The 17538-nt window shown below is 58.2% G+C and overlaps 1 protein-coding gene across 8 annotated transcripts in view; it reads right to left on the reverse strand.

Annotated features, from left to right (window-relative positions):
- Positions 1-214: 214 nt before the first annotated feature.
- The window catches only part of ARAP1 (ArfGAP with RhoGAP domain, ankyrin repeat and PH domain 1), a 62270-nt gene continuing 44946 nt past the window's right edge, over positions 215-17538 (reverse strand). For 6 of the 8 annotated variants that reach the window (XM_040258772.1, XM_040258770.1, XM_040258771.1 and 3 more), the window contains 21 exons: positions 16989-17163; positions 15683-15817; positions 13937-14072; positions 13575-13677; positions 12562-12757; positions 12236-12287; positions 11964-12127; positions 11557-11769; positions 11090-11195; positions 10534-10681; positions 10357-10443; positions 10201-10269; positions 9782-9899; positions 8310-8423; positions 7916-8061; positions 7358-7390; positions 3908-3990; positions 3122-3172; positions 2884-2947; positions 1078-1227; positions 215-823 (listed from right to left, as the gene is read on the reverse strand). In XM_040258772.1, coding sequence (XP_040114706.1) covers positions 806-823; positions 1078-1227; positions 2884-2947; positions 3122-3172; positions 3908-3990; positions 7358-7390; positions 7916-8061; positions 8310-8423; positions 9782-9899; positions 10201-10269; positions 10357-10443; positions 10534-10681; positions 11090-11195; positions 11557-11769; positions 11964-12127; positions 12236-12287; positions 12562-12757; positions 13575-13677; positions 13937-14072; positions 15683-15817; positions 16989-17163 — 2361 coding nt within the window. In that variant the 3' untranslated portion in view covers positions 215-805. The remainder of the gene's footprint in view (positions 824-1077; positions 1228-2883; positions 2948-3121; positions 3173-3907; positions 3991-7357; positions 7391-7915; positions 8062-8309; positions 8424-9781; positions 9900-10200; positions 10270-10356; positions 10444-10533; positions 10682-11089; positions 11196-11556; positions 11770-11963; positions 12128-12235; positions 12288-12561; positions 12758-13574; positions 13678-13936; positions 14073-15682; positions 15818-16988; positions 17164-17538) is intronic. The other 2 variants (XM_040258773.1, XM_040258775.1) reach the window with 1 other exon arrangement.

The following is a 17538-nucleotide window of genomic DNA, read 5'->3' on the forward strand; positions in this document are numbered from 1 at the left end:
CCTGGCTGCACAGGAATACAATGAGGGTGGCCTGGAGCCTGGCCGGGGCTCTGCCTGGGGCAGGTGAAGAGTGTCTGAACAGGGGAGGGTCTGGAGGGAGCAGGGCCAGGTCCCCAGCTTCAGGGCACAAGGCATTCACCTCTGGACCTCCTGGCCCCTCTTACCCTGGGACACCAGAAACCCCCAACCAATTACAGGCCTCAGCACCAGGGGATAAAATATACAGATATATTTATATTATCAAAAGGTCCCCAAAGTGGGGAAGGGGCACCGGGCAGCCTGGGCCCTCCCAGTAAGCCCAGACTAGAAGAGGGGCTGAAGTCCCCCAAGTCCAGTTCTCAGCCCTGTCCACATTTACCCAGAGCTCCCTCCCCACCCCAGCTGAGTGTTCCTTCAGAGCATCCGCTTTCGGCTGTTCTGGAGTTTGTGGCCAAAGGGTGGGCTCCCTTCCAGCGGGGCCCTCAGGGCCTCGAGCCTCTGAAAGGACGGCAGCCTGCCAGGGTTCCTGACAGACGCCCATCTTTCCAACCCCTCCAAAGTCAGGGTGGGTGGCCCTGTTGGGGAGCAGGCCAGCAGGGCTGAGCACCTGGACATAGCAGAGAAGGGATTCCTCCTCAGGCAGACCCTGCTGCCTGGCCCCCCCATGTCCTGGCCAGGGAACCCCAGGCTGCAGTCAGGATGAGAGGTGTGGGGATGCGGCTTCCTCAGGCGGCCCCTGCTGGCTCACACCAGGCATGCAGGGCATGAGGGCGTCTGCCCAGGAAGGCTTCACGGCAGCGGTGGCGTGGCAAAGTCCCAACAGAGCTCAGACGTTTCGGAGAAGCTGTGGGAAGGCAGAGAAGCCCAGATTTCATGAGCAGGTTTGTGAAGACTCACAGGGAAGAGGGGGCCAGGGGCCAGCAATAGAGGGTGCTCCGGTGAACCAGGTGAACCCAAGGGGCCTGTCAGGACTCCCACTGAGGACTGACGGACGGGGCCGGAGGGCACTCAGAGAGGAGGAACAAAGGTAAGTCAGGGAGAAGGTGAGCGCCAGCCAGGTCCCCAGACACCTGCACACAGGGATAGAGAGCCACTCACAGAAAGGGGGTCCGCAGAAAAGGCAGCCACACTCCGGCGCATCTCATTCTCACTGCCTCGCAGGGGGATCAGCGAAATGCTGCCTAGCCGGACCTCAGGCGCCGCCCGGGACACGCGTGAGGGCTCCGAGGGCCACACCAGGCCGTCATGCTGGGTGGCAGGGGAGAAGAGGGGCGCTGGGCCTGGGCTCGGCTTCCGCTGGGCCCAGACATGGCTCTGAATCCACCCACCCTTCCCAGAAATGCCTCGGCTATGATCTGAGGTGAAACCCTCAGCTTTGATCCCAGCCGATATGAAAAGCAGCTGTTACAGAACATGACTGTATCTCCGGCAAAGCCCAGCCTATTATGTTACTCAACAACTCGTTTCCAGGCCCACAAACAAACCGCTCCAAGAATGCAGCGCCAAGAAAACAGTTCTACAGGAACAAGCCTGCTTCCTTTCACCAGAAATCCAGAAAACTACAGAATCCACCCTGATCCCCTTTAGACGCTTACTACCAGGAAGCTCAGGGCTACAAGAGCTCAACCTGAGGCCCTGGTACAGTCTCGTCTCCCCTTTCCCCAGACAATTCTGAGTTCTCATTTAAAAAACCTGTTTGGGGACTTCCCTGGTGGTCCAGTGGACTCTGCACTCCCAATGGAGGGTTTGATCCCTGGTCAGGGAACTAAGCGGAGAAGGCAATGGCACCCCACTCCAGTACTCTTGCCTGGAAAATCCCATGGATGGAGGAGTCTAGAAGGCTGCAGTCCATGGGATCACTGAGGGTCGGACACGACTGAGCGACTTCACTTTCACTTTTCACTTTCATGCATTGGAGAAGGAAATGGCAACCCACTCCAGTGTTCTTGCCTGGAGAATCCCAGGGACGGGGGAGCCTGGTGGGCTGCCGTCTATGGGGTTCCACAGAGTTGGCCACGACTGAAATGACTTTAGCAGCAGTAGCAGCAGCAGGGAACTAAGATCCCATATGCCATGAAGCCAAAACAAAAACAAAAACACACCTATTTTCCAGCCCACCCCTCTAGCCCTGTTCAGGCTTCAAGTCCTCTCCAACCTGCTCCCACATAGCCCCTGCAGCAGCCACCTCACGGGACCCCTCACCTCCAGGCTCAGCCCTCAGTCCATCCTTCCCTACAAGCCACACCCACAATGAACCCTCCTCTCAGACGCAACCCTGCACACCACTCTTGCTTAAAAAGTCTCCCTTAGAACTGCCGCCTGACAAGTTCAGCTTTCTTGGCATGGCCTTCAAGACTGAGATTTTACTCCCAGCTCCCTTTTCAGTACCAATGTCTAGCACTCCTAGGCTTCTCCCTTTATGCCCTCTCGGACAGTCCTGCCATCCCTGTGAGCAAACTGTTTCCTTGGCCTAGAATCCCCCCTGCCCCTACCTTTGCTTGGGGACCACTCCCTGATCCCCAAAGATTCCACCTCCATGATACCCTCTCCTGCTGCCTTCCCCACCCCGCCACCACCGCCACGAGGTAGTGTCCCTGGCTTCCCTGTCACCCAAGCGCTCAGCTCTAACAGGCCCCTCCTGGATCTGTTTTCCTTTCCAGTGGGGAGTGAGTGCCCGAGGGCAGGGGCCCACACCCTCTGTCTCTAGCATGCCTGGCTCCAGGCTGGACCACAGGAGGTGCCAGGAAGGGTTTATAAGAGAACGAACATACAAATGCCTTAAAAGCAATTCAAAATCCTGAAGCAATCAGTGGCCTGAACAGTGAAGCAGCACACACATACACATGCTCTGTAATGGAGGCCTTCTGGGACCCCACCCCCAGCCCTGCATCCCGCGCCTGGTACCTGCACGAAGAGGAAGGTGGCGAGCCACTCCCGGAGCTCCATCTGTGTCTCACAGCACAGGTACCTGCAGGGTGGGGCACAGATCTGGACACCATCAGGGCTGGCCCGGCTGAGCAGGGACACCCTACCCTGCTCCCCTACCCAGGGTCTCAGGGGCAGGACCCAGACCTGGACAGAGAGGGGACCCAGTCCAGGGGGACGTGCTACCACCTCTCCTCGGCCTGGGACCCTTGCTCACCACTGCTGCTTCTCGTGTTTCTCCGTCTCGTGTATCACCGTGAAGCCCCAGCTGCAGGGAAGAAGCAGGTGGGGTCACGACAACCCGGAGAGGCCTCACAGCCCAGCAGCCTGGACCAGGGCTGGGGGCAGAGTTCAGGGCCTTCGGCAGGCACAGCACACCCCAGCCTCTGTCTCCTCCTCTCACAGCCCCCCACACCAGCCTCCCAGGGCCTTGGCTCCCTACCCCGGAGCCCTATCCCCCAGAGACAAGCAGACACAGCCAGGGGCTAAGAGGAGAATGCCAGAAACCCAAGTCAAGTGACTGCAATTAATAACAATGGTAGTGGCTGTGCATCGCTTTTCAACTTTTAAAACATACAACCACCTCATCTATATCTCAATTTAAAAAAAGAAGAAGATACACAACCACCTTTTGGAACAGGCGTGCAATTATTTTTCCCATTCTACAGATGTGGGAAGTGAGGCACAGAGGTCCCAGAGTTACTCAGTGACTAACTGGATTTCCATCAGGCCAATGGTTCTTAGATGTGAGCAAGCATCAGAGTTCCCAAGATGGCTTGTAACAGCCCAGACTGCTGCCCCCACCCCCAGAATCCATCATTCAGCACAGCTGGGATGGTGCCCGAGAATTTGGGTTTCTAACACGTTTCCAGGTGACGCTGATGCCGCTGGTCTAGGAGATCACACCTTCAGAACTACTGAACCAGCTCCTATCAAGTTCACAGCCCTCAGCCGCGTCTCCCCCGTCAGTTCTGAGCTGCACAGACCCACTTCCCCAGCTCACCAGGTGGGGGGCCGGAGTTTCTTCTTCACTCCCAGGTAGACTTTGAGACTCCTGACAGGCCACTCCTTCTCAGGCCGGTGACTCTGGGTAGGGGAGGGCAGAGGGAGTGGGCACTGGGGCAGATCTCCCAACCGGGCGCCTCCCTCCCCGTTCTCCCAGCCCCTCCATACCCCAGCACAGGCCCCTCCTCTGGGAAGCCTTCCTATAAAGCCCTCCCTGACCACAATCCAGCCCAACAGAGCCTCAGGCCTCTCCCTGCAGCAGCATCAGACAGTCAACCCTCAGCCCCCGGGGCAGCTGTCCACAGCAGTGACCCCCAGGCCCTCCCTGCTGCCCTGCAGAGGAGAACTGACGCGCAGCAGCAGCTGATCCAGCTCATCAGCGGAGGGGCACATCTGCACACGCACGTCGCCCTCTGGCACTGAACTAAATGGGCATGTGCAAGCTGGCACCTCAGCTGGCTGCTTGTGTCCGTCTGTCTCAGGTCATTTATTCCTCACCCCTCCCTGCCCTGCGGAGGCTTCAGGGTTGACTGTGTGAACAGAAGGCTTGTGGGGTGAGCAGTTACTGATTCTTTGATCCCACAAAGTGAAGGCTAATGACTCAAGCTGAAGCAGAATGGCTGTTCGGTAGACCACAGGAAGAACTTCCCAGTGGTCTAGGTCAGGAAGCAGCAGACCAATGTACTGGGGAGGGGCACCAGATCACTGACGTGCTCACCTCTGGTCCCCGCCTCTGCATATGGGTCTGGGCTTGGAAGAAGCAGGCTGGCTCCGAGGCAGAATGGGAGCAATGACCTCCAGGGAAGCATTTAGTTAGAGGTCAAGCTGGTGAGCCTTCCTCCTGCTCTGGGAGCCACTTGCTCGAAGCCCTGCCCCCACCAGGCAACCCTGGTACCAGCAGGGACACCAGGGTGGATGGCAGGGGAGGGGGGACTCACTTACAACCGAAACTGGGGGTCAAAAGTTGAGCCATCTCTGCTCTGTTCCCCACCATTGCTCCCAGCCCCACCCCCAGGCATGGCTCCTCAGCAGGAACAAAAAGAGGGGACCTAGGGGATGGGCAGGAAGCAGGAGCGTTTTGGGAATTGGTGGACTTCCTTGTGAGGTCACGACAGAATGGGCTGACTAGGGATCAGTGGAGACTTTGGCACTGTCACAGGGTTGTGGTTTAGGAGGGGCTTATTAGGAACCTTCATCCTGCTTTCACCCCTAGTCCCCCTAATGACCAAGCCTCTGGTGGGGGAGCCCTATGTCTCCTGCATGTAGCAGGACAATGGTGCCCAAGAGGGCCAGGAACAAGCGGGGCTGCGGGCAGGGAGGAAACCAAACTGGGCGGAGGGAAGGGAAATCAGGCTGTGGATACGAGAGGAACAGGTATGAGAAGAATACAGCAGGGGAGATGCCTATGTGCAAGCAGGGAAGACACAAGGCTGGGAGCACTGACGAAACCAGACTGAGGCTGGAAGAAACCAGGCAGCGGGAATGGAAAGACTGAAACAGAGGTCCTAAGAGAACATAGGCTGTCGGCATGGAAAACATCCGGCTCCCGGCACGACCGGAGAAAGGATGCGGGGGAAGCTGGGCTGCAGGTACAGAAGGAAACAGGCTGGGAATGAAATGCAGGCAGCGGGCTTCAAGAAGTCAGGCTGCAGGTGTGAAGGGAAGAGGACTAAACGCAAGGAGTAGGGTGAACCAAGAGTGGGAGGAGCAGGGCGAGGAGAAAACTGGGAATGAAGGAGTTCACACCCGGCTGTGGCTCTGCAAGCGTCAGAAAAACACCGCCCCCAAGCCTCAGGTGCTGGTGCGTGTGGTGTATGCGTGGCAGGTGTGTGACATGAGCGTGGCCAAGACAGGAAAGCTGAGAGGGCTCTGGGGGGCAAGGAGCTCATCAGTCAATGTAACCTTCTGATCAAGCAGCTTATCTTTCCAGCATTTCCAAGTATAAGGTCACTGACATGGAACGAAGCTCAAAGACCTCTGCAAGAACCCAGATCTTTCTAGAATGTACCTTTCCAGGTGCCTCAGGGTCTTTTAACAATGGGAGACCCCAGGATGAGGCTTGGGTCTTCACCTATCCTGAACTGCCAGGGGTTGTTCCAAATTCAAGTCTTCCTTGCTGCCCCACACACTAGCAAATACCAGGATTACAAGCAGCTCACTGGCTCCTATGAGACTGGTGCTGGCTGCCCCGGGACTGCACCGCCAGGGCCCACTCTGACTAGCCCTCGCTGCCGAGGCCTTTGCCCCTGTACTTCAGGGGGTAAAAAGCTGGAGCTCTGAGGCTTCCAAGTCTGGATTTGAAACCCAGTCTACCGCCTAGAGATGGCCCTGGACAAAGCACTTGAAGCCTGCTCTCTCCCTGTCAAGTAGGGACAATGCCCCTCCCCACAGGACAGCAGGGAGATTGCATGTCCCAGTACGGGAAAGGCTGGACACAAAGCCTGGCTCCACAGACATTAGATCTGCTTCCTCTTTCTAGCTCTCCCGCCTTCCCTCCTCCGCATCAAGGGATCAGTAGACGCCGATAATCTTTCAGGTGCCTCAGCACCTGAGGCACCTTCTCTCTGTCCACACACAAACAGTCCCTAGAGGGAGGGAGCCAGGAAAAAAGCATCCCAGAACCAAGGGGGACTGACTAGAGGGGTAAGGCCCAGAAGCAAGGATGTGATGATGATGACAGAGGGAGGCAAAGGAGCGAAGAGGAGGCGTTCCCCACAAGGGTGAGCAGGAGCCCAGGCTGCACCAACAGGGAGACAGTGAGCAAAGAGAGGGAGGCGAGGGTCCTGTGCTATCTGCTCTGCTTTCTTCAGATGTCCTTAGGAGACACTGGTAGGAGCTCAGGCTGGACCCCTGGGCGTAGAAGCATGTTTCTGCTGACCGTCTCCACAGAGCATCTGCGTTCTGTGGTACCCAAGGCACAGCTGGGATCCACAGGGGTATTGCGGGAGGCAGGTCTCAGCTGAACCTAAGCAAGGGCTTTCTCCCAGACGGGAGTATCATTCTAGGGATAGGGCAGCCCCCAGGAGGAGAGGTTGAGCTTCCCTCTCTCAGGGTGTGTAAACACAGGCTGGCAACCAGCTACCAGTGGGGAACATACCACGTGCTTCTGTAGTCCTGCTCGTGTGTTTTAGGATACGGAAAGTAACAATGATGTTCTAAACAGCACTGGAACTCTCTCCAGGGTTGGAAGGAGGGTGGTTCCTATGGGCCTCCACTAACTGGCTCCACAGCTGAGTCCTTTGGAGAATTTGAAAGCACCGATGGGGGACCCTGGCGAAGGACTCTGGGACGGGGCTGGGCAGGAGCCTAGGCCACAGCCCCTGGGCAGAGGCCAAGAAACCATGCCTGGAGATGGCCAGGAGCTCTGGCTGTGACCCTGTGCTCCCACCAGGCTCATCTGGCCCCCAGGCGGTGTAAGGCAGCTGGCAGTTGACCCGGAGCTACTCACGGTCTCAGGGGCCCCGCTCCGTGGCCTCTGGCTCTGTTTGATAGAGGATCAGGGTTACGGACGAAGGAGGCCCAGGGCTAGGACGGTGTGTGTAGTGGTGTGTGGCGGGGTGTGGCTCGTATGTGCAAAAGATGAGGGGGAGGCACTGGGATGGAGATGGTGTCTGGTCAGGGAGGACATCTGACGTGGACAGCGTGGGCACAGAGTGGGCCGGGAGTGGGTATGGCCTATGAAGCATCAGGCATGCACAGGCCGCAAGTCGGGGCTGTCACCACACAGCAGGTTCTTTTGGGTGACATGACCAGGCACGGGGGGATAGCACATGCCTGACGTAACGGCATTCAGGTACCAGGGCCTGGAGGGCCGCAGGGCAAAGCCAGAGCCACAGCGGGAGGGTCTCTGAGAGTCCACAGCTCCCCGCAACCAGTGCTATGCCGTATCAAAACCCCACGATGGGGATGCTCCCGCCATCAGGCCCAGGGGGACACGAGCCTGGGTGACCAAGCACGCATGGGTGCGGGTGCCCACTGCAGGGCAGGGCCCGGCAGGGTCACGTACCCGGACCTCCTTATAGAGCCGCAGGCAGCTGCTGTTGAGGATGAAGTAGCGGTCGTGGAAGCCGCCTGTGGGCAGGCCCAGGCCCAGGAGGCTGCGGTCCTCTCGGAACTTCATCATGCCGTGCTTGGTCTCGCCCACGTGGCTGGCTGGGGGAGGAGTGGAGTGGCACGGGCTGTGCCCACCCGTGGACCCAGACACCCGGGGCAGGGTCCCCCAATGAAGGAAACTGCCTGTCCTGCCCCAGCCTCTGAAGAGGCCTGCCCCCCGTGGTACTTGCTGCCTGAGCCTCTCCTGCCTGGCTCCACCATACCCTGCTCCAGGTCTAGATGGAGGGACCCCCCCGAGCCAGGCTTCCCAGCCCCGCAGGCACCTCCCACCCAGGGACACCACCTACCTAGGTACAGCAGCATGGCCTCCATGGACTGGTGCTTCTTCACCACCAGATAGCTGTCTGTGCCCAGCCCATGCAGGATGGGAAGCACCTTCTCCGCAAAGTGCAGGGGGCGCTCTGGGGAGAGGACACTTGCTCACTGGGGCCACAAGGCCGGACAGCACTGAGAGTTGGCTCATGGACACACATCACCTACGTGGCGAACGGCGCCGCCCGCTGCCTCTGCCTCCTAGTGCCACACGGCTCCCCTGACCACTCCTAACACATCTGGGCAGGACCAGATCTGCTCCAACCTACCACATTCAAAACCAAGCTGGTGATCTTTCCTGTGCGTCCTCATCAGGGCAAAGAGCACCACCCACCAGGCTACTCAAGCCGGAAATAAACTCTCCTTCCTCTCAGCCTGCAATGTGTCAAATCTCTTTGCTTCTTTCCAGCTCCTTGCAGCCACCCTGGCACATGATGCCATCTTCCTGGAACAATGGTGTGGCCTCTGACACAGTCCCGGCCATGGGTGCTCATCCCCCTCTCCGTGTCCCTCTACCCAGCAGTAAGGAGGAATCTTTTCCAGCTCCCAACCACTAACTCTTCAATGGCCTTGTGTTGTTGTCAGGCCATGAGCGCGGCCTCTGCCTCCATCTTCAGCCCCACCCCGTGCTTCACACCTCACTGCCCTTATCTCAAGCTCCTTAAAAGGACAGTGCACCTGGCCACCACAGGGCCTTTGTCCACGCTGTCCCACTGCCTGGAAGTACGTTCCTCTCTTCTTCGCCAAGTAAACCCTACTCTTCCTTAACCTCCTAGTCCAGGGACTCCAAAGCCAGAGACCTTGTTATAAGCTCTGGTGGCATTATGGCCCTTTCATTCACAGAAGTTAACGCAGCTGTAGTTGTGTGTTTATGGGTGTGATCACAGGATCAGTATCTCTATTCCATACTAGAGTAACCCCTATGAGGGAAGGGACTATGTGCCCGACTCTCCTGCCGACTGCCTGGCACTCAACAAACAATACTAAAACAAATGAACAGATACGCCCTCCACCTCCACTGCCACTGAGACCATCCTTCACCCTAAAATGCCATTATCACCCCCCTTCACCACCCTGGCCCCTTAACAACACCATCACCAGCACCATACCCCATTTCTCCAGCATGCTTATCACCACCCATGCTGTCACTCACAATCCCATTATCAAATTCAGCATCTCCACCGTCACAAGCAACACCAATCTCATTAACACTAGAAAAAGTGCCATAGCTGACACCATCTACTCCTTCACCATCCCTCCCATCAGCCATGTTACAGCTGCCACCTGAACCCCCACCAGCACACTTTCACCACCATCACTGAGGTCACAACTTGACAGCAACATCCATCACCCAAAACCCCCCTTGCCACCAGTATCACCAAACTGGGATAGAGGATGACAGACTGGGGCTGCCCCACTTCCTGCACCAGTCCTGCTGGTCACGCACCTGCCTCCTCCCTCTCGTTGACCTCGAAGCAGGTCCAATAGTCCTTCTCCCTGATGCCCACATTCCTGCGATCCAGGATCTCCAAGGTAAGCTCCTCTGCGGTCATGGATGCTGGGATCTGCAGGGACCCAGGAGGAGGAGGAGGAGGAGATCAGCCTGCCCAGCCCCCAGCCCCCACTCTGTCACAAGCTTGCTGTGTGGCTGTCAACCCTCTCAGTGTCCTCTGGAGTACTAGGATGCAGGAGACTGTCTCTGAGTGGTCCTGATGGGTAACAGGGGAAAGAGACAGGCCCTGGCACTGGCCTGATACAGGTCCCAAACCAGGGCCCCCCTGGGGGTGGAAGCCATGCTCCCTGGTCATTAGAGCCTGTGCCTGCTGACTCTCCTAGCCCCCCGGCCTCTCGGTCCCTGGTCCCCACCTTGACATGTTGCTCTGCCTCCGCCTTCTTCTCCTCTAGGTACACAGTACAGATGAAGTCACCAGCGTGCTGTGGGGAGACAGGGCTCAGCGGGAGGCCTGGGGAGTGGGTGCAGGTGCCTGGCCTGAGCCCCCCACCCCAGGTCCTGCCCTTCACCTGGGTCCCACTGGCAGTGCCAGCCACACGCATCTTCACGATGGCAGTGACCTCCTCCCGCTGCTTCCTCAGCTCCTCCTCATCCACCTGCGAAGGGGGAAGGGACAGGGACAGATGGTCACTGCTGCCCGTGAGGCTGAATGCTGCCCGCCGCTGCCCACCGGCGGGGGAACGCACACTGAACACCACCACATAGTGGCTGATGAGGTCTTCCACCACACGGCCGGCCTTGTAGTCCTGCCCATCTGTCTGGAAGAGCGTGGGCCCAAACACAATAGCCAGGTTGTGTGTGTTCATCTGGTTTGTGTCTGAGAAGCACTGGACACTGGACACAGAAGGACGGAAGCCTTGAATGAGGGGTCTAACCCAGGACTTCCCTACCTCACCTTCCTAATTCCTGCTAGGTCCATGAATGGCTCCTAGAGTGAAGCCAGGGTCGGTCCCAATCAGAGAGGACCACTAGTTAAGAGGAAGAGGGGACAGTCTTTCTGACCAAGTCTTGGGTCTCAGGGAGAAGCAAGGCTGGGAACGTGAGGGATGTGGCTGCTAGCTGAAACCTCCTCTCCTCTCCCACCCTGAAGGAAGCAAGCTGGGAGCCAAAGTGTGCAAGACCAGGGCACATCATCAGGCAACACTCAGTTCCCAGACCCACCTGGTTCCCAGGGGAGAGGAGCCAGCCAGGTTGGGAGAAGAGTCTTTTCCACCCCAGCCCCCCAGGAGTGCTGCTCCTCACCAGTACAAGTGGCTGATAAGAGCCTTCACTGTGGCCCGGTTGACTGGGGGCAGACGTGCCAGAAGCTCTCGGTACCTGGACACCTTCTCCTCCTCATCCTCAATCTCTGGGTGGGGAGAGATGGGTCAGGTCAGGAATCCCCCCCCCCACCCCCAGTAATCCCTTCCCTGTTCCACCCCTCTGGCTACTCTGCCTCATCCTAGGTGATACCACTCTCTACCCCCCTCTAAGTCAAACAAGGCCAGCCATGTAACAAAAATAAAGAATTCTCCAACTCCAAGGGACCCCAGCTCTGCACAGAGTGACAATGGGAATGAGAGGCAAGGAGGAAGGGGCACTAGAGTCCACCGCTGGGGCATGCTTAGCCCCAAGCGCATGATGGGGAGGGCAGGGAAAACTGAGATCACAGTGTACAAGTCAGCAGCACTGGCCTGGGTCTCAGACTGGGCATGGGCTGCACGGCCCACCTGAGGCCTCCAGCCAGGCCAGGCGCTGGACTCGAGTGAAGAGCCCATCGGGCAGATCTCGCAAGAAGCGCTTGAGTGCAGAAGAGACGTCGTCCACGTGCTGCTCGCCCTCCTTGAGGCGCACAGAGCGAGCGTCCAACCGTAGGCTCTCCAGCAGCCTTAGTGTCTTTGACGTCTGCCCACACTTGCGGTAGATGCCCTCCGAGGTCAGGCCTGGAGAAGGGTGGGGCTCAGTTGGGGGCGTGGCCGAGACAGGGCGTGGCCAAACACGAGGGGCTACGGGCATTGGTCAAGGGGCGGGCCTCGAGGCTTTCAGGGAGATCCCAGGAAGGCGAGGCTCTGCGGCAGGAGGTGAAAGTCTTTCTAGGAGGGGCGGGGCGGGGCCTGTGCGAGGAGGCAGAGCTCACCGCACTGCGTGATGTAGTCCACACAGCGGTACACAATCACCGGGATATCCGAATCTCCCAGCTGCTGCTCTGACAACGTGTCCCCGGAGCTGGCCGCTGCTTTCTGGATGGCCCCTAGCCAGCCCATGAAGTCCAGCCGCCGCTCCCCCTGGATGTACAGCGTCCTGGGCCGGGGAGTCAGTCACTTGGGGGACCCACCACCTGCCCCAACCCTCCCAGGCCTGTCAGACTGCCCAGGCTTCTCGGAGCCCCTTCAGGAAGCCAAGGCTCACCTCCGTCGCTCCACCAGCACCAGTACCTGGCTCTCGCTGTCCCCCTGGACGGCTGTGGAGAAACCACTTGAGGTGAGGGCCAGGCCTCGTTCATGGTCCCTAACCTGCTCCCTCCCGAAGCTCTCTGGGTCCACACACCCCTGGGACCCACCCACCAATCCATGGGGTGACTGAGATGCATGCCAAGGACAGGAGAGGACATGAGCAGGCAGGCTGCTGCTTCTGGCCAGGTTAGGGTAGAGTTCAGACTTAAGGAGACGGGCTGGGGCCTGGGAACCGAGGATAGGGTGCCCTGGAGATTGGGGCCCAGGTCCAGGTGTACGCACAAAGCTCCTGTAATTTCCGAAGCTGCAGCGGCTCCTCACAGGGCCCCTCCGGGAAGACAGCATAGAGCTCGGAGCCGGTGAGGGCAAACCAGCCCTCCTGCGCCTGCTGTAGGCTCAGGCCAGCTTTGTAGGGAAGGCGTCCAAGCCTCTCAAAGTCCCGAGCCAGCAGATCCTCAGCCAGGGGAGGCACGAACGCCTAGTGGGGAGGCCAGGGACAGTGGAGACAGCCAGGGAGACTGCATCAGCCAACAGCACTGACCACCTGGGATACCCCAACTGTTTGGCTTGTGGGCATGTACCGATTTTCCACGCAGTGCAGTGAACTAACGTGGGTATCATGCCCCATTTCATACCATTCAGATATGCCCTCCTCTGGTATGCCTTCCCAGACACCATCAGGGATGTCCCTTCTCTGGGGCACCAAGGCATTCTTGCCCTCTGTTGGAGTACCAATCACAGTTTCTGCTGTTTGACCCATCTGTCTCCTCTACCAGCCTGCGAGCCACTGAGGAGCTGGGACCATGACTGGTTCATCCAGGTCCCCAGGGCTCTGAGGAAGCCTCCTGACCCTCAGGAGGCCCCCAGATGACTGACCAATGAACCGGAGAATGAGAGTCACAGGCCCTCAAAACACAGGGACCCGAGAGGGTACCTGATCCTAGTCCCCAGGGCAGGGCTCTCCTCTACAGCCTCCCTGCCTCCTTCCTCCAGGACAAGGCACTCACTCCCCAAGTGGCAGCACTGTCCATCTCAGGATGACTCTGACTTTCATTATTAAACATATACTGAGCACCTAGGGAGCTCTGGCCCACGGCCCTGCTTCCACAGAGTTGAGCTAGGTCTCCTGACTGCCCCCTCCCCCCGGCCCCCAGAGGGCTGCAAATTACATCTGGCCCTGGGTCCTGTGTCTTCTGCCTTCCATCCAGCCCTGATCCATAAAGCGGGAAAGCCGGGGGTCCTACCCAGCACCCCGACAGACTCCCCCCACACCAGCCTGCTTAACCCAGGCCCACCTTGGCAATGCACTTGACCCACTCACGAGCCAGCTCTGCGCTCTCCAGCCCAAACAGGTATAGCCGCTCTCCTTCTGTGTACACCTCAAAGGTGTGCTCAAAACTGTTGATACACAGGCCAGGATTCAGGCCCACTCTGCCAAGCACTGGCCCACCTCCACCCACTGCCCCTGTGACTACCCTTCCCTGGTCCCATAAGAGGTTAGGGCCTCAGGAGACCTGGTTTAACCCTTGCATAGCACCAGCTTGCTGTGTGACCCCAGGGAGATCCCACCCATCTCTGGGCCTGTTTCCCAATCTCCCCAATGGAGGGTTGGACCTTACATCAGTAACAGTCTGTGATTCTGCCCAGGGGTGCTCACCCATGGGTGTCAGGAGTGGGCACTGCCAGACACACAATCTCACTGGCCCGAATCTCCCCATTGGGGGTCACTGCCCGCTCATTCTCATAGTAGCTCAGGACCCCGTCGCTAAGCACACACCAGCGTCGGCTGAACTCTGGGGAGAAGACAGGCAGGGGAACAATGAGGAGCCCTCCACCCTCACCTGAACATTACCACTGCATTCTCCCTGGGCCCCTACTCCCATCTGACTCATGTCCTCTTCACTCTAATTCACAAGCTTCCCCCAAACCCATCTTCCTCCCTGTAGCACCAGCAAGCCAGCCCCACCCACCTCTCCAGCCACTTCTCTGACCACTATGGATACATATCCCACACCCCCTGCTTTTGCTCGCCCTATTCCCTTTACCCACACCCTCCCACCCTTCAAGGCCAGCCCAAATGCCCAGGAAGACTTCCATAACGTAACCCCCATGCCCCACCCTCCTCTGCCAGCAGGACCTACTGCTTTGTACTCTTCTTCCTCCTATAATGGATCTAAGGAGACTGACAAGATCCCATAAAGAAACAGAAATGGGAGTCTGGACCAGGAAAGCAGGAAAAAATACAGAATGTCAAGGTCACACAGGCTCGTATAATTCATAGTACTGAGCATCACATAGGCTCAGAGCTTCCTGGCATCCACGGCAAAAAAAAAAAAAAAGGATGAGTCAGGCGGTTACATAAATGATATTGCCAAGCAGAGGGAAGTAGACTAGGGGTAGTGCCCCGGAGGCAGTGAGGTGGTGAGCTGCACAGAGTTCCCAAGAAATCTGTTTGGGAGTTGGAGAGCTTCCTCTGGGGGTGCTAAGGGATGCAGTGAGCAACGGCCTCAACAGTGCTCACACAGCAGAGTCTCTCATCCTGTCTAGGAAGACATGACATTCACCCTCTGAGGGCAGTGTGCCCCAGAGGCTGCCTCCCAGGCTGAGCTTCCTCCAGGACCCCCGCCCTGCCTCAGTCATTCCTCATCCTGTGGCCCTGCAGCACACAGGCCCACAGAGAACCATAAACAGACTCAGAAATACACAAATTAAGGTCAGGTAAGTAGTGTGAAAGTAGGGTAAGGGCTTGCTATTTTGGATTAAGTGGCTAGGAATAAAGTCTTCATGGAGTGACACTGAAAGAGCTCTGTTTTTAAGTAAGGGACTAACCATGCAGATATTTAGGGAAATGCACTTTGGGCAGAGGGAACCACAAGAACAAACGGTCTGGTGAGTGTGTATGTTTAAGAAGCAGCAAGGAGGCCAGTAAAGCTGGAGAGGAGTCAGCAAGGTAATGGGGTGGGGCAGCCAATGTGCGCGTCCTTGCAGGAATTGGGAGGACTGTACTCAGATTGTACTCAGAGATGGGAACAAATGGAAGGCTAAGGAGAGAGATGACAGAGCTTTAAGCTTAGTCTTTAAACTTCCCAGCATCCAAGTGCTCCAAATACCAGCTACCCCAGCACAGGGCCCACACCTGGTAGGCGCTCAATAAAGGGCTTCTTTGAGCTCAAGGAAACTCTGGAAGTGACTCAGTCTGCAGTGCCATGCTCCACTCTCACCGGATCAGCCCATTTATTAAGCACTCATTGTATACCCAAGACAACCCCCAGGACAGCCTGCAGGGTGACTAGACCAGAGTGCACTTGCGTCCTCGGGGGTCCCTCAGCCTGGCCAGCTCTGGCTTCTCTGGCCCTGCCACCATGCCAGAATGCCATGGCCAGGGCAGGGTCCTGGCACCCACCTTCCCGGGCCCGGCGGTCCTGCAGCAGCTTCCCTGCAGAAGCAGTCTTGTAGACGAAGCTGCTGTGGCTCACAGTTGGCAGGATAACCGAGTAGTGCTTTTCCAGGGGCCTCACTGAATCCAGCCGAGGTGCCTCTTTGGGGAAGGGAGGGAAAGAGTGGCTGGTCACTATCCAAGGGAGTCCCCCCTCACCCCCACCTGGACTAGCACTCAACTCACCCACCCCTGCTCCCTAGCACTGTTCCCTGACTAGCACCCTTGGGCTCCTACTGCCGCATTCCGGATCTTGCCTAAACCTTTCTCTACCTTTCCCACTTTATGTAAATTCTGTCCCACTCACAGGGCCTGGGTCCAGTACCTCTCCTTCCAGGGAGCTTCCCTGACTCTCCAGCCCAGCTCTTCCTGTTGGAAGCACAGGGCCAGCACACTAGAATGAGGGGGGCCTGGAGCAAACTCTCTTAACAATCCCCAGAGGGAGCTTGTCTCAGACAATGCAAAGCCTAAAGAAGCAGCCTGGCTCCAGCCCTGCTCCCAGCGGTCCCAAAGCCCAAGCCAGCTGGGTGGTCTCCTGTGCTTTCCCGGACACCTGGGCTCCCTCCAGCCCAGTGCTCCCCACCCACCCATGGCCCTGAGCCCAGAGTCCTGGCCGCCGGGCTCCACCCTTGGTCCTGCGATGTAGCCCCAGAGGCTAGTACTGGGCCATAACCAGCGACGCTCACCCCCACCACCCGCTTCTCCGCTACCCCGAGAGTGGGAGCCAAATGGGACCCAACCCAACTGCAACAGAGCCCCACCCAGAGAGCGGCAGACAGGGCTGCCCGGGTGAGTCCCTCCGCACACAGGAAATGCAGTACACCCCCCACATACACAGCAACACAGACACACTCTGCACACACACACACAAACCCTGAGGCCCTCGACACCCCCAGGTGCAAGGAAACAGAGCCACAGCAGCTCAGAGACACACAGACCTGGACTCATGGACGCTGCCCGGAGGTCCCACACTGTGGGCCAGGGAGGGACCCACAAACACATAAAGAGAGATGCGGAGACAGAGACACAAAGGACACGTGTATGAAGGGGAAGCCAGAGACACAAATGCCCAGAAGTCATGTAAATGTCACACACACACTGTCGCACCAGGGCCCCTGGAAAAGCTGCAGTGACAGCTCAAGTGGTATATGAACCAGACCTCACAGGGCGATACCCCCGCACTGGCACCCAACAACCAGCATCCATCCCCTCCCAAGGGCCTGAGCCTGGCAGCAGGGAGGTGCCATCCCTTGAGGTGAACAGTCCCACTCACCTGTGGTCCGGTTGTTCCGAAGGAATTCCATCTGCAGTGTCTGTCCCGCCTGCTCGGCAAGAGCCAGGGGCGTGGGGGCCTTGGGGTCCCCCGAGAAGCAGCTGACCCCAGCCCCACAGCCCAGGAGCGCCTGGGTCTCAGCCAGGTCTGAGGTGGTGACTGCAGCGCACAGGGCCTGGCAGGAGGGAGGGGGGGGTCAGGCCGAGCCCAGTGAGGGGCCAGTGGGAGTGTCACGCAGGGGCGAGGGGGGAAGGGGCCACCCAGGTCAAGGGCCTGGGTGAAAGAGAAGCAAGGGAGGAAGACTGACAAGAGGCAGGAAGAAAGGGCAAAGGGCGCGAGCAGGGAGGGGCATCCCCTTAGGGGTCCCAGCCGCCCAGGCCTCACCCTGCCGACAGCCCCCTGGGACCGTCAGCCACCAGGCCTGTTCTCTAGAGGATCTCAAGCTCCCTCTGCCTTGAGGAAGGGCAGGAGCTGGGGGTGCTTTGTAGCTCATTCCTCCCACATTTGAATTCCTCACCGCCTGCCCATCCCTCCCAACCAATGGGAGTTG

The sequence above is a fragment of the Oryx dammah genome, unplaced genomic scaffold (genome assembly GCF_014754425.2).
Source record: "Oryx dammah isolate SB20612 unplaced genomic scaffold, SCBI_Odam_1.1 HiC_scaffold_17, whole genome shotgun sequence".
Lineage (NCBI taxonomy): Eukaryota > Metazoa > Chordata > Mammalia > Artiodactyla > Bovidae > Oryx > Oryx dammah.